We start from the raw sequence: 15,100 nt of genomic DNA on the forward strand, positions 1-15,100 counted from the left end.
AGCTATGTGTTTCCTAACGGCTCTCCGCTCTTCAAACAGTTAATTCTCCCGGCTGGTGTCCCAGGACTCAGATGGCCAAAATTCTTAGCCCCGAAGTCCGAGTCTCCCTCCCCTCCCCATTGGGTTGCAGCTTTTGGGTCTCTCCCGATCTCTCCCTCCTATTGGCCGGGGACATTTTTTTTTTCATTATTTTTTTTTCTTGACAGGCGCACGCAGCCTGCCTAACTCTTGGAGAAAAAAAAATCCCAGAAGTTTGGATCAATCAGAGAGAGACAGAAGGAAAGGGGAGAAGAAAAAAAAAAAAAAAAAAAAAAAAAAAAAAGAAAGGATGAAATCCAGCCTGCAGCCCCTCTGAGCAAGTGCTAGGGACCTGAGCTGTGCACACCCTCCTGGCTCTGCCTACGGAGTATCTGCAACCTCATGTAGTTCCTTCAGGAGACTGAGGGCTGGTTCTTCTGGGGGTGCAGCTGGGGAGGGGTGGGGGGAGAAAGAAGAGAGAGGTTCTGCCTCTGGTCCCCGAGCTCTGCGCTCAGCCACTGCTTGCTCATCTGCTCAAGGGTCTGGGCTGGGGGATAAGATGAGTGAGAGGCGAAGATCGGCGGTGGCCCTCAGCTCCCGAGCGCACGCTTTCTCAGTAGAAGCCTTGATTGGGACAAATAAAAAGAGGAAACTGCGAGACTGGGAGGACAAGGGGCTGGATTTGTCCATGGAAAGCCTCAGCCCCAATGGCCAGCTAGGGGACAATGAAGACCCGACTCAGTGCCTGGACCTCAACCCCGGTTAGTGCAACTCCTTTCTATACGCCAACCCCCCTACCCCCCAACCCTTTTCCCTGCCTTTAGCTCGCAACTGGCCCGGCCGGGGGCTGCCGGCCGCAGCCCCTCTGCCCGGCTAGCGGGGCTGCGCGGGCTCCCCGCGCTCTTCCTCGCTGCCCAGCCGCGAGTCCAGGAAAACATCCGGCATTGGGGTGGGGGAAATTCTGCAGAGACTTTTTTTTTCTGATTTTTTTTTCGGTTTACAGAGACTTTTCTCCCACCCACTCCGAACATTTTTCCCCCCTAACTTCCTGACCTCCCGGGAGGGAACGGCGTGCCCCCCCGCCTTCCTCCTTCTCCATTTCTCCTCCCTCTCTCTGTGTCTACCATTCGCGCTGGTACTTCCTGGGTGTCTCGGGACACGCGTTTCGCCTTGCTCTGCCCTGCCCCGGAGGGTCTCGACCATTGCAAGGGCGCGTCGGGGGGAAAGGACGGGGGACACAGCACTCGCACCACTGCGGGAGAGAGCTCTCCTCTTTTCTACGGCTCTCCTAACGCCCCCTCCCCTCCCGCCCCAAGTCTGCCCCGTGGAAACCGTGCTGTCCTAACCGGAGGTTTTGGTGGAGGAAGAGGCGGGCGCCCCGAATCGACGCTGTCCCGACGCGCAGCCCCAGCGCAAAGCGGCGGCGGCGGGGGCGAGGCGAGCGGCTCCGGTTTCGCGGTCCGGCCGGGCCCCGCGGCACCGGGGAGCGCCGGGGCTAGGGCCAGGGCTCCGGGACCTGATTCTGTCCTCCCGGGCCGCAGCCGGATCGGGTCGGGTTGGCGGAGCTCTGTACTACAGCCGCTCCGCTCAGCTCAGCGCCTGCGGGAGCGCTGCCGGGAGCGACGCCTTCCTTCCCCGCGCGCAGGGCCAGCGGTCTGGCACCGGCCTTGCCCTCGCTTTTCCTGGCAGGGAAAAGGCTCTCAGACGAGGGAAACCGGCGGCGGGCGACGGGAGGGTCCAAAGGGTCCCACCGGCGGGGCCGAGCCGGGCACCCCCAGGGACCGAGGGAATTAAGAGCAGTGTTAATGCCACGGCCCGTAGGTCGCCGCGCGGTATCTGGGGAGACAGAGCACGAGACCGGCCTGGGCTTTTCATTTAAAAGAAAAACGGTGGCTTGGAACAATTATTTATCCCTCGAGGCAAATCACTTGTCCCTAAAGCGAGAGCCCCGCAAGAGCAGCTGCGAACCCGCGGGGATTCCGCGGGGCGAAGCGGGGGCGGTGCGGAGGGAAGCGCGCTGCCTCCCGCCCGGCGCAGCGCCCGCGGATCTCGCCGTCTGCCCTCCTCGCTCCCCAGCGCCTCGAAACGGGAGCGAGCAGGCGACCCTGCGCAAAGTGTAGAGATCGGAGACTTTTCCCTGAAATCCCCCTTCATTTTTCTTTTAAATATTGGATGGGGGAAAAGGTCAAGCGATTTCTCTTCGGGACCCCGCGGGAGAAGTGGCAGCAATTTAGTCCACTTGCTCCATTCCGTCCGGTGAACTTGAGGAATATAACGTATTTTGTGTGTGTGTGTGTGTGATTCCCCCAGATATCGATAAGGGCCGGCTATCCAAAACCCCAAAAAGAGAAAGAGTTATATATCGAGTTGTAAAAAAAAAAAAAAAAAAAAAAAAAAAAAAAAAAAAAAAATCTGTCAAGTATTTTTGAAAGGAGCTAAAGACTGGGAACTGCGGAGACCTTCTCGCCTCACTCCGCTCTCAAGGAACCGCATTTCAATTTGCTTGTAAACAACAGCAGCTTTCCCCGATGCGGATCCTAAGGAGATGTAGGTAAAATCTTCTTCCTGGAGCTCTCTCTCTCGTTGGGCGATGGGCATTAAGGAGAGAGGAAAGACGCTATCAAAATAACAGCCATCCGAAAGCAGCTCACTGTCTCAGAGTGTTCCCTGTACAAAACAAGAAATACGTGATTGAAACGACAAAAGTTCACTTTCCAACAGCAGCAGATATGCGAATTAGTTTTCCCTTTTAGAACCGTTTGGTATTAATTTCCAGCTACGACAGGATATATTTTTCGTTGGTCTAGAAGTTAATTTGCACATTTTTCCATGAATTCGAAATAAAGAATTGGAAAAAACTCTCAAGCGCCAAACTAGAAAGCGGGAGAGAACGGCTGCTAATGTCGGAAACCTTAGAAAGCAAATGTGATGTTTTTCATAAAGCAAAGGAAATCAAGAACAGTTTGAGAAATAATTTTTAGGAGGTTGATAGACTTTAAATAAAGTCCGTGAGCGTAATTGCATAGTCACTTCATTAAACCTAAATCCGCCGCAGTATACCTTTGCTGCTGGGTGAAAATTGATTACCAGCTATATAATAGCCACCAAATTCCATCTTTACAAGGCCCAATTAAGAACGAAATTTACACCTAAAGCATTTAAAACTCGCCAAATCTCTAGCGATATACCTAAAATAAAAAAGAGAGGTTTTATAATATCCTAAACGTTCAAAATTCAAAATCGCTGCAGCATAGGAAATAACGCGGGACTGTTCTTTTGCTGCCGATATTATTGGTACGGATGTGATTATAGAGAGGCCCCAAATATCACAGTGCAGAATGGAAAAATATCTGCTAGTCTGGCATATGACAAGGCAAATCGGGCTAGCCCAATTTATCGAATTATTCGAATAAAACAGTCACTCTGAGCTCGCGAGGATTATTCGCCTTAGGGAATCAAACGCAGCGAAGGAGTAGCGAGAACTCGTGCTCCTTTTTTTCCGACTCTTTTCTGTGCAGGCAGCTATCTAGGTTTCTCCCCGCACGGCTCCGACCCGCCCGGCGCGGGTTTTCCTCTTTGCCGCCGAGGCGAGCGGCGCCGGGAGCGGGGCCCGCGGAGGAGGGAGGCCGCGGAGGCGGCTGTCTGCTCCGCAGCTCTGCTTGACACCCAGGGCTTTTGGCTTCGCCGCTTCATGAAAAATAACGCCGGTGTCTGCGCTTTTCCTCTCCTTTGAACGCGTGTGCTGCGGCTCTGTGCTGGCTGTGTAGGAAAGCCAGCCCTCGCAGAGGGTGCAGGGCTCGGCGCTCCTCGCAGGCACGTTTCTCCGCTTTGGTGAAATCCATCACCTCGTATCTGCGATTTCCGAGCCGTGCCCGAACCCTTGGCTGGCCAGGTCTGCCACGACTCCGAGTCTCCCCGAGTGCCCGAGAGAGGCAGCTTCCCGGGAGAGGCAAGGGAATTCGTGTGTTGCGGTAGGGAGGCAGGATGAGAGACACGAGTGGGTAAATGCCTTATGCTGGAAAAAAATATCTCTGGTAGCTGCAATTTATTTATGCCTCTGGAATGAATTCTGTCACTGGAGTTAATGTGCTGTTTTACGAGACTCGTTTAAAAGGCACATGCAGCAGAATTTTAATCACATGTGGGTTTTACTCACCAAGTTAAGAGAAGCAATTCGCGATCAAAGCACCCCCCCTCCCCCGACCGCGTGCCCACTCGCGGCGCGCCCACCGCGGCCCTGCGCGGACACCGGTGGCGGCGGCTCCGGCGCGGCCCCGCGGAGCCACCGCCGGGACCGGGGCCGGGGCCGGGCCGGGGCCGCGGCGGCGGAGCAGAGCGGGGCCACGCGTTAACCCGGCCGCCCGAGCGCCTCCTCTTAACGCGTTTGGTTTTCTCAGGGGGCAGCAGGACGGTGGGCTCCGGGGATATCTCCCGGGTATTTATAGTTTAAACCCAAGCGGCGGGGAGGTCGCAGGGGGGGCAGGCATTGCCTTCCGCGGTGGATGAACTATTTACCGTCGGCTCGCGTGGTGACTTTCACCAGTCCCCGCCGCTGCCACCCCAGCGGGGCAGGCGCAGCCGGCAGGCCGAGGAGGAGCTGAGCTGAGCGCGCTCGTTGGGTCGGCGCAAGTTTGTCACGGACATTTTGAGGGGGACTTGTCCCTTCCTTTGAAACTCGCCTGGTCTCTTAGGTAGCCGGGTGGGCTAAACACGAGCGCTTCAGAGGGAGAACAAAATGGAATGGCAACAAAATGCAATTTCTTGTGGTCAGGATAGCCGTGTTCCTCACAAAGAGAGAAACGAGGGAGTGATTAGGAGCTCCATAAACGAATTTTGCCAGCTCTGTCTTCGTATCACGCATCCCGTGGATATTTCTTATGACATATATTAAAAATGCACAAATCAGCTTCAGAAAACATCTTTGAGAGTTTTATTTTGGTCTATCTATAAAGAGATTGCATTACAAAAATGGTTTTCGTACTGTATGTTGTATAAAGGACTGTTAATGAACTTCTGTGAGGCTTTGTGGAGAGAGAGAACAACACGGCATACATTTTAGGACCTACAATGTGTTTACTACAGCTACTTATCCGTAAGACTAGCATTATGTTAAGATCTGATACCCTGACAAAGCCTTACTTTGCTGGCAAGAGTAAAACCCCTATCAATTTTGCTATAGTATAAACTTCTTCTGTCTAACATTGGAGGTTTCATGAAATAGCCATCTTAATGCTGCCTACACTCCCCTATGGAGTACCTGGTTCTCAAACACACTGTGGGCAAGCCAAGACTATCCGCAACAAAAACAACAGTGAGAAATGGCAGCTGGCTAAAAGTGGCCAGAGGTTTTGGACTGGATGTTGTCTCGGCAGAGATGAATCCCTAAGAAGCAGGTGGGTAACAAAAGTTCAAGGAAGTGCAATTGCGGCAACGATAAAAATAGACTGCCACGTGCCACCTCATTTTATTGAAGAGCCATGCGCAGACCACGTACTCTATAGAAATCCTTTTGGTGGAGGTGTGTGAACAATGTACTTGTATCAAACCTTGGAAAAGGCAAACTAGAATTTTCAAGGTACAGGAAATGCAAATGATAGTAATATGATTTTTTTTCATACCCTATGAATGTTCACATTCATTAATTCCCATTTTTGACTAATGTCTGAAGTCCATTAATAGAGGGGAACTTATTTTGGTTCCAGATGTAGTTTCTCAATTAAATTTCTGTCTGAGTGCTCAGTCCAGGGGACTAGGATTTCAGAAACTGGCAGAGGACTTTTTGTCATCTCTTTTCTGTGCTCCAGTTTTCCAGGGTAGAGTGAATTGATGGACACCACCCATTGCACAGTCTTTAAGACTCACTGAGGAGATATGTTCTGTAATAGTGACATGTAAATCAGAGAGTATTAGCTTGGGTATTTGCAGAAGAGCTTGAGACTGGAATTTATTTAAGCAATGTCCTCCTAACAAATGTATGTATGCCTAGGACTGCATGAACTCATCCCACCTGTTGGATCATCCGTTTACCTCCTAAGGAGGGGATACTGGCAGAGAGGGGGGTTCAGATCCGTTGCTCCTGAGGTATTTAATGGAAGGGAAAATTAAAATCTGACCCACATAATGCCTATGCTGTTCCTGTATTTTGGCCACATAGCTAATGCTCTTGCTCTCGTCAGATGACACGACTGAAGGAGGCATATGGAGCTGTCCAGATGAGAATGAGAAGAGCTGTGTAGGGGCTTGGAAAGGGTTTGTGTTTGTCAAGTTCATACAACTTTGACCTTGGAGTCTGGTGAGACAGAGAGAGAGAGAAGGATTTGTCTCTGTGGTAATATGTGTCTTATCAAATTGGTGAACTCCTGCTGTTAAGTTTGTTAAACTCTTCCTGCAGAGAGGTGAATTACTCACACTTTATGAAGGTGGCAGGTAATGGAGTAATAGAGACAAATCTTACAGAACAGCAAAGTTTCAGAAAAAAAGGCAGCATGTCAAACAATGTCTTCCTTTCTTTTATATTCATTTTAAATCTACAGCATTTTTTGTACGAGTTTATTCCATCTACAGAGAAGGGGAAAACTGCAATTTCGAAAAACATTTCTTGCCTTTGACAAGAACTTTGGGAGAATCCAAAAAGCTTCTGTTACAAGCAAAAGTCAAGTAATTCCTTACAAACCATCAATCACTATTCCCTCCTCCCAGTGGGGACTGAGCGCTTATATCAAATATCAGCCCAGCTAGTCTCTCCTCAGACAGAAGTGTCCTGCTTTATCTATATCTGTCTTTAAGGAAAACTGATGCTTTTTTCAGATGGAAAGTCGAAAGAGGTCTTTCAAGAGCATTACATTCAGGAAAGAGCATTTGCATTGTTTTACAACACAGACCAGGAAATCCCATTTTAAACAGTGACTTTTTGTAAGAATCAGTGCAAATCTTGTATCTTCAAGGGTCAAAGTGTGTTTTTGTTTTGTTTTGTTTTGTTTTAATTTCTTTCTGCATTCTGGTCTACATTAATAAGCTAGCGATAGTTTAAAAAATACATTAAACTCAGACTGAGGACACTGGCAAAATTCCTAGGTAGATTGAAACCAGCTCATATGGTGTTTATACTGGTTTATGTTTTAAATAAAATCTGTTCAAGTGCAATTTAAATCGGCCTAAATGTGCATAGTGAGCCCTGTAGTTTACAATGGTGATACAAAATCGAGTTCAATGTAAGAGGCTTATGTTTTCTAAAACTGACCAAATCTCAGACATGAAACCAGTTTTCTGGAGACACTAAGCCTGCTAGTGCCTGTTGATGGCATTTTATGGTTTTGTGCATGCTATGAGCATTACGGCATCTCATTTAACACCACCTTCACTTCGCAGTAATGGGCTGGGAAGGTATGTGGAAATCTTGACAGTGAAAGCTCAGTGGATATATGCACAAATGATTAGCATCTGTCAATCTGGGAATGGTGCGGCTCCGTTAGGAAGCACAGCTATGAATACCCCAGTGTACGCGCAAACCCAGGCAGCTGTGGGCTTTTCAGTGCTCAGGTGCCGAACCTTGCCTGGAGCAGCTCTGCATCGCAGGACAGGAGAAATGTTGGAATTTCTGGATTCTTATTTGCACGAAGGTTTCCACAGATAGGGAATGCTGTGCAACAATACTGAGACTTTTTTTATTTTCTTTTTTCTTTTTTTTTTTTCAGTGAAAAGATTGATGTGTAGTAGCTCTTTGCTGTTCCAGTGTGGAATATATTTTACGATTCTAGCCTTTCTGTTTGCTAAGCAGCTGCTATTTCAAAATGCAATGCCTTTGCCTTTCTCGTGGTAAGGTCTGTAGCACACTTTGGTGAGAACAGCTAGCGAAAGATAAAGCGGTGTTATGACAAAATTAAATTGAAATTGCTTTGAAAGCTAATTAAAAAATTTTAAAACTCTGACAAGAAACGTAGCACCAATTAGAGTTCTAGCAACACTGTTCATGGCCGTGGCATTGTTTAACAGAGCACTCTGCAAGATCAGAAAACAATGAATCAGTAAATCAATCCAAGGAGTGACAAAAGCATTTGTTGCAATAATATTTCCATAGGCCATTTTGTAAGCCGAGCTATTGATCCAACAGTATTGTGAATATGGTGAGAGAACTGTGCGAGTCAACCCCACCGTGACGATAAGTTGTCTAATGTTTGTTTGCAAATGCAAACTTACAACTGCTAGAAGGAAGGCTGGGTCTAGGAAGCGTCTTGGGCCAGAGCGTAATAATTCACGGCAACAGAGAAATTCAGAGAAGGATCTCCTGCCTAGGGCTGAGGCAAGAAAGGATTTTGGAGACTGAGTTGAAAAAGAGTGAAGCAAGGAGGGGGGCAGATTTGGTTGAACCAAAGCCCCCTCCTTTTTTTTTTTTTTTTTTTTTTTTTTTCTTTTCTTTATTGAGACATAGGAAAATTTCATTTCTGGTCAATCTTGATATATTTACTTTGGTCCTGTAACTATTTTTAAAGTGGATTCCCGCCACCTCATTTTTATATACTTATTTTTAAATAATTTGAAAATAGATTTTAAAACGAATTTGCAATTAATAAAAACATTTTGATATAGATAATAATGAAATCAAGTGTGTGGACATTCAGAACTGCTCCTCAAGTTTTGTTCTGTTATGAACTAAAGTTACTTGCCAGATTCTACATGATTTCACAAATAAGTTTACCTTTCTCCTAATCCCCATTTTTTCCTGGCTTCACTATAAATAAATAAAGTTAAATTCCTGCATGTTAGACTTCTGTTTCTGTCACAGTGGACAATTTCACTGCACCATATCTGCACCTGCTCATTCTTCTTAAGGCTTCTACTTTTTATGAAGGAAGTATAGGAAATCTTCCAGTATTGTTAAACAGACATTTTCAGCAATGTCCACACATGTAGCTCTTGGAAAGAAACTTGGGAAGAAATTATTGCCAACCACCTTTAAAAGAACTGATTTACAGGTTCTAAAGAGTACTTAACTAACTGGTTAAGAACTGACACAAATCATGTTAGTAATCAGCACATTTATACGAATGCACCCACAGTAAAATTTGTCTGAAAATCACTGGACCAGGGCACACACCATAATTATGAATGACTTACAGTTCTCTGACTTCGCTCAGTGACTAGATGCACTCTTGGCTAGCATTAACATTTTTTTCCCATGACCAATGAATTAACAAAACGAAGTCTCTGCTTTTAGGAGCTTCAGGAAATAGGGAACTGCCTGGTCAGAAATATACCCCAAAACTAAGGGGAAAAATGAAGACAGAGAGAGTCCCTTTGTTTTTACTGAGGGTAAGGAGCTCTGTACCGCAGACTCCTTAGGAAGCCACATGAGTTCAATAGCAACATCCCTTATTACGATATCAAAAGGGCTGACTGACTCTGTGGATGCACAGGGAGAGAAAATAACTCTAAGGACAGCATGCCATAAATTTTACAGAGATATGGTGCATTCGCGTAAACAGGTTGGGGAGTCTTCAAGAACAGAGTATTGCTGTTTTATCCCTGAAATGCCTGCAGATCAGTTCTTTAAGTTTGAATCTACTGAGAAAGAACATACGCTGAGAATAGGTAGAAAGATTTACAAATAGCTTTTTTTTTTCCACCTCCTTGCCTCACTTGATTGTCCTCGATTCCACACAGAGGATCCTGATGAAAGATCAGTTCTTAACTGTTCCTCTTTGTTGCTGTCATTGCTTTTATAGGCATAGCTTATTTTGACTAAGAAATCCTCCCAGGGCTGCCCACCATCCCTCTCTCATCTTTGCACTTAGCTGCACTTTGCTCTGATAAAATGCATATGCATTTTTATTTTGCTTTAAGCTGCCCTGCTTATCAGGGTGAAAAGAAAAGTAGGAAGAGATCTACTGAGCACTTGTTTGTACCCTCTCATCTCTTGACAGAAGCACTGCCTTTGGCTTTCTTAAAAGCAGGCTTCAGCCCAGAAATTGCACTGTATTCTGCTGCTGCCTTAAATTGAAATAAAATGCCACGCATTAATGGGGATGGACAACCCTAAATCTTTTGGTGACACTTCCTCTGGTAAATAAGTGACTTGCCCCTGTGTTTGTGCTTTTAGTTATCAGGTATCCGACAAATTAAAGGCAATGGCATTGGAAATGTCCTATCACATTGTAAGATACAATAAAGTAAAGACTGTGTGGAAGCATATTCAGTAGGCAGCTGCTGACCCAGGGCCTGATTCTGCAGGATGCTGAGCATCTACGTTTCAAAGGACTTTATGGGGCTGATTTTCAAGACGTGATCTTGTTTTTGGTGGTATTGAGAAGGTGTAATTCTCACAGAGATCTTGACCTCTTGCCTGAGTTGCAATTGTGCTCTGAGATGTCCCAAGCAGACCTTCACAGCCCGAAAGCGTCCTCTCTATCAGCACGACCATCAAGAATGGAACATTTCTGGCATACCTATGGGAGTCTCTTCTTGGTGTGCTGGGTTAGTTTGGTTGAATAAAATAATTGTAATAATGAGGCTACTGCCTAGGTGATCACTTCTGTTCCGTGGAAAGATCATGTTTTCCTCTGGTCTCCAGTGTCCGTGCAAATGTCTGATGGCACGAAAACTAATGGGTTAGATCAGACAAAGATTTCTAGAATATGCCAATCTTTGCAGTCTCTAAACGTTTCTGCCTTTTTATTGTGCAGTTCAATACAATAATGCTCCATACAAGGCAACAAGGCTGTTATTTTTAAACTGAGAAGTTGTTTTTTTAACTTCAGACAACTTAATCTTTTTATGCTGGAGGAGCGTAGAAAGCTCTGAATATAAAGAATACAGCACATGGCTGTGGATGCCTAATGGTTTTTATTTCGCTCTAGAATTTAAAAGATAAATAGAAGATTTATTATTGTAGGATTTTGGGTTTCCTGTGCCAGATTCCTTGGAGCAAATTGGAAAAAAAAAGTCTTCATTTAGCATTAAACAGCTCCGGTAAAGTCTCCATCTGCCTAGCGGCAAGCTAGTCACGTTATTCACTTCAATGCTTTGGAGTGTTACCCGCATAAGACTGTAACATCACAGTCCAGTTATGCAGGTCCCTGTAACACTGGCCGAGTGGCAGAAAGCTCGCATTGCCCTTTTAGAGCCTACTTAGATCATTCTCTACATAGCAATTCTGTTTGCGCCATAACTCAGGAAATTGCTCTTGGGCTGGGAGAAGGGAGGGCGGCCGTGGAGATTGCTAGCAGTGCGCTGTTACAGAAAGGGGCAATAATTAATGGCTTTTGTGAAAATGCAGTTATATAACGAAACTTCGAGAAAATCTCCCCTTCTGCTCCTGGGAATGAAAGATTCAGTTGTGAAGTGGCTGCTCATTAAGAGTCCTTCAGGACTGACTGCTTGAGCAATGTTATGGTGCCGAGTATCATTTACTTATTTGGGAATAATTCGCGATTTGGGAATAATTGATTTTAAATAATGGAGAGAGGCTTAGCTGAATATATAGACTACACACCAACAAAAAATCCAGTATATTTACAGGCTTTAACAACAACAACAACAACAATGAATCAGTTCAGTCCCTAAGAGGATGAAAAATGTTGGGGGCACTTGCTGCCTCTGTGGCTTTGCCACGAGAAATGCCCTGCCTCTGCTTGGGTTTGCAGACACCAGCTGGACTGGGATGTTGGTGGACGTCTGTGGGTGCTGCCTCCTCCCTGGGCTGGGACGCTGCGCAGAGAGGATAAACCTAAGAGCATGCAAGTGCTATGGGGCCAGGGAGGAGGAAAAAGGCAGAAAAGGAGATGACTGTTGGGAAGGAAAGCGAAGATTGAGGTAGAAGAGGTCAAAGGAGAAAAGGGAGAGAAGGGTCCAGGATTTTGTTCCTGACACCACCAGGCAAGTCACGGTATGAAGAGGAATTATGATTTTTTTTTCAGACTTTCCTCCTCCATCTGGGTCCTCATGGTTTTCTTCTTCTAGATAACGAGTGGCAATTTTCCTAAAAATGACATATATTATTTATGGTCCAATACGCTTTATGTAGACACTGGAAAACAGCTCAGTACCTTATACTGGACAAACACATAATTGTTTGATACAGCTTAGGCCTGTGTTAAAAAAAAGAAAAGGGAGGAAACCTCTTGAACAAGCAGAAGCTTTCATGAAAAAGAACAAGGTTTTATCTCCATGGCTTGGTGTGAAAAAATTGTGAATAACAGGAAAAATTGGAAAGAATTGTTTAGGTGGAATCATCTGTCTTCCAGTGAACATAGTAGGATTTTTCTGGAACAATATTTAAAATCCTGTTCACTGTTGTTTCTGGCTAATTAATTAATTAAATAAATTAATTAATAGTTAATTAAATGAGGCACAGCAAGTTTTTTATTGTTAAGGAAGTAATTAAACTTTACTTGTGATAACCAACTACTATAAATAATTAAATCCCACCTCTATGCCAGATCTGTTGCATGAATTTGTTATTTCCTATACTTGAGTTTTTTCATTTGTCTTTCCTTGGCAACTTATTTGCATAGTAGCAAAATTTCTTGGAAATGTTACTTTTTTACATTAACTGGCTGGACCTACCTAATTTAAATGAAGCATTATGAATAGTAATAATGGTTATTTGTAGTTCAATGAAAGTATTTATTCATAAATTATACCTTGGTCATTCTCTTTATGAATATTCAGACTCTTGCAGAGCATTCACGGAAATGTTTGACATTGCAAAATTGCAATATAAAGTATTACCTTTCAAATAATTGTTATTTGCTGTAGCATTTACATAGTGCTGTAAGTTGTACAGATAAGAAGAAAAAAATCTTATTATTATGGCCATCTAATGAAATGCATACTAGCTATTTTGTATTTCTTTCTTGAAAAACAAAAGTGTTTCATGGTTAGCTTTTTTCCTATTTTTCCCTTCCCTTTTACTTAACTTTGGATTCATAGCTGGAATTTTTTTTTTCACTCAGCTGAGTCATGACTTTTCACCTGCAAATCTGGATGCTCATCTAACTTTATCAAGGAAGAGCTAATTCGTTATAGTGTTTGGGATGTTACACGTACTTAGACTGTTGACCTCTTAGAACAGCCCAATTTTTTGTTCTGCTCATGTTTAACAGCACGGTGGAGTGTCAATCCGCATCGAGGGCTTTCGGACATTACAGGTCTATGAAGAATAATATTTTGAAGGTGTTGCTGGTTAGTCACCTTCCTTTAATAAGACAACATTTATACCAACCGTTTACAATGTGGTTGGCTGCATTTTTTCCCGCGTACATAATAAGATGTGCTCTTCAGTTAGTGTGCCAGAATTTGCTGCTTTGAGCATAGCAGGTCAAATGTGCTTAACTCTTCTCTGCTAGCTCCCTAATCAGGAGAAAAGAGACTGCAAATAAACTTTGTCATTATTTTATCTGTGGTCTGAGTTTGACATCATTTAATGATCAATTCAAAAAGACTCTTGATGATATTGGAGGAGGAGCTCAAAATCTTTGTATAGCTAAAACTCTAGGTGAAGAAATAGTGGTAGTATAGTTCTGTGGAGTAGAATAGAGCTCTCATGTTGTTTCAGTGCATGACTCATCACAGGCTAAATCTCCATTTTATAGTGAAATATTCTGTAAAAAAGATCAGAAATTCCTGAGATATATTTCCTCTTCCTTTGTCTAGGATATTGAAAAAAAAATCATTAATCTGTTTATCTTAAAAATGAATAAGCAGTAATTTCTCATTTGTGTCTACAGAGAGTAGTCTGAAAGAAAAGGTTTAGTTTGTAGAGTTCTGTCAAATCTTTCTCTTCATGTCCCCATTCCATTAAAAATAACAGAATCGCCAACATATTGTTCCCTCCCAATTCAGCAAGGAATGTGCAGGAATCAGTAAGTGTTTGAGTTTCTTGCACAAAGGATTTGAAAAATTGGAGCTCTAAAAATTTTATTTTCTTAAACTAAATTTCACCTACCTCAGACAGATTTTTTTTTTTAATGAGGACACTAGTGTTTCTTAAGTTATTTTAAATTTGTCATTTCCTTTGTTTCGCTTTACAGAAGTCTGTAGATACCTATGTGGGGCTAGATTCAGCAAGTAACTGGGGAGTTCAGCGCATTCCATCACTGTATTGAAACGAAAGTTTAACAGTGACTATGATTTTCAGCAAATCTCTGTTATCCTTTATTTTTAGTCAGTGTAATTCCCCCTCCCCTCTCTTTTTTTTTAATTTTGTTTTAGGATTTCTCTTCTTTAGAAACGAGTGATTTTTGCAAGGAAGAAATTCCTGCTAGTCTTATCAGTTCAGAAGTAACAAATGTCTCAGATTATCAGCAAAGAATTTGGTTCAGTTATTATTTTACTTGTTATATATTGTACTTGCATTGTATGCATGTATAAATATATCAAAAAGAGATTTATAGTATGTACTTATATATGTTATTACTAATAATATTTTGTTTTAACTTATTTTTTCTTTAGACTGTAGTCTAAGCCTTTTTTAGGCCCTCTAAGCTTCTGAATTTAATCATTTAACATATTTTAAGCATTTTACAAACATCAATCTTTTCTATTCCTATTTTGCACTTACAGTCTGTTAAACGATAAGTATTTGATACTAGCATTCAGTTCGATGACTAGAAATAGGAGAATCCTGCTATGCAGAAGGTTTCAGGCATTTGATAATGAAAGCTACTTTCATTTTTTTTACTGCAATGGTATTTGTTTAACTATGGAATTTAAGCACTTGTTTTTGTATAGAGTAGCAAAGAATTGACTTGCTTTTTCACGGGGAAGCATCATTTCTTCTATTCTATCCACACAGTTAAGTTTGTACCAAGTATTTCATGCTCATGACTACTTTTGAGTATTACTTTTTAAGAGTGGGAGATGCCGACAGAGCTCTCTTCTGTCTTTGCTCAGAGCCACGCTGCAGCGATACCGTTCCCACTTATCTAATAGACGTGTTTTATGGCAGCCAGCATTTCCCTCGAGGCAAAAGTGGAGGTGAAATCCTCTCCTAGAAGGGCAATTCAAAAAATTCCGCATGTTAAACAGAAGTGCAAAAATCCGTTTTAATAAAAGACAGATTGCAAGCGTTTGCCTACGATTATCA

General features: G+C 43.6%; 1 protein-coding gene across 1 annotated transcript in view; it reads left to right on the forward strand.

Annotated features, from left to right (window-relative positions):
* Positions 1 to 577: 577 nt before the first annotated feature.
* Positions 578 to 15,100, forward strand: part of TBX15 (T-box transcription factor 15) — a 103,511-nt gene continuing 88,988 nt past the window's right edge. The window contains exon 1 of the mRNA XM_062571491.1: positions 578 to 779. Within this exon, the coding sequence (XP_062427475.1) occupies positions 578 to 779 (202 nt within the window). The remainder of the gene's footprint in view (positions 780 to 15,100) is intronic.

Source organism: Rhea pennata, chromosome 1, assembly GCF_028389875.1.
Source record: "Rhea pennata isolate bPtePen1 chromosome 1, bPtePen1.pri, whole genome shotgun sequence".
Taxonomy (NCBI): Eukaryota; Metazoa; Chordata; class Aves; order Rheiformes; family Rheidae; genus Rhea; species Rhea pennata.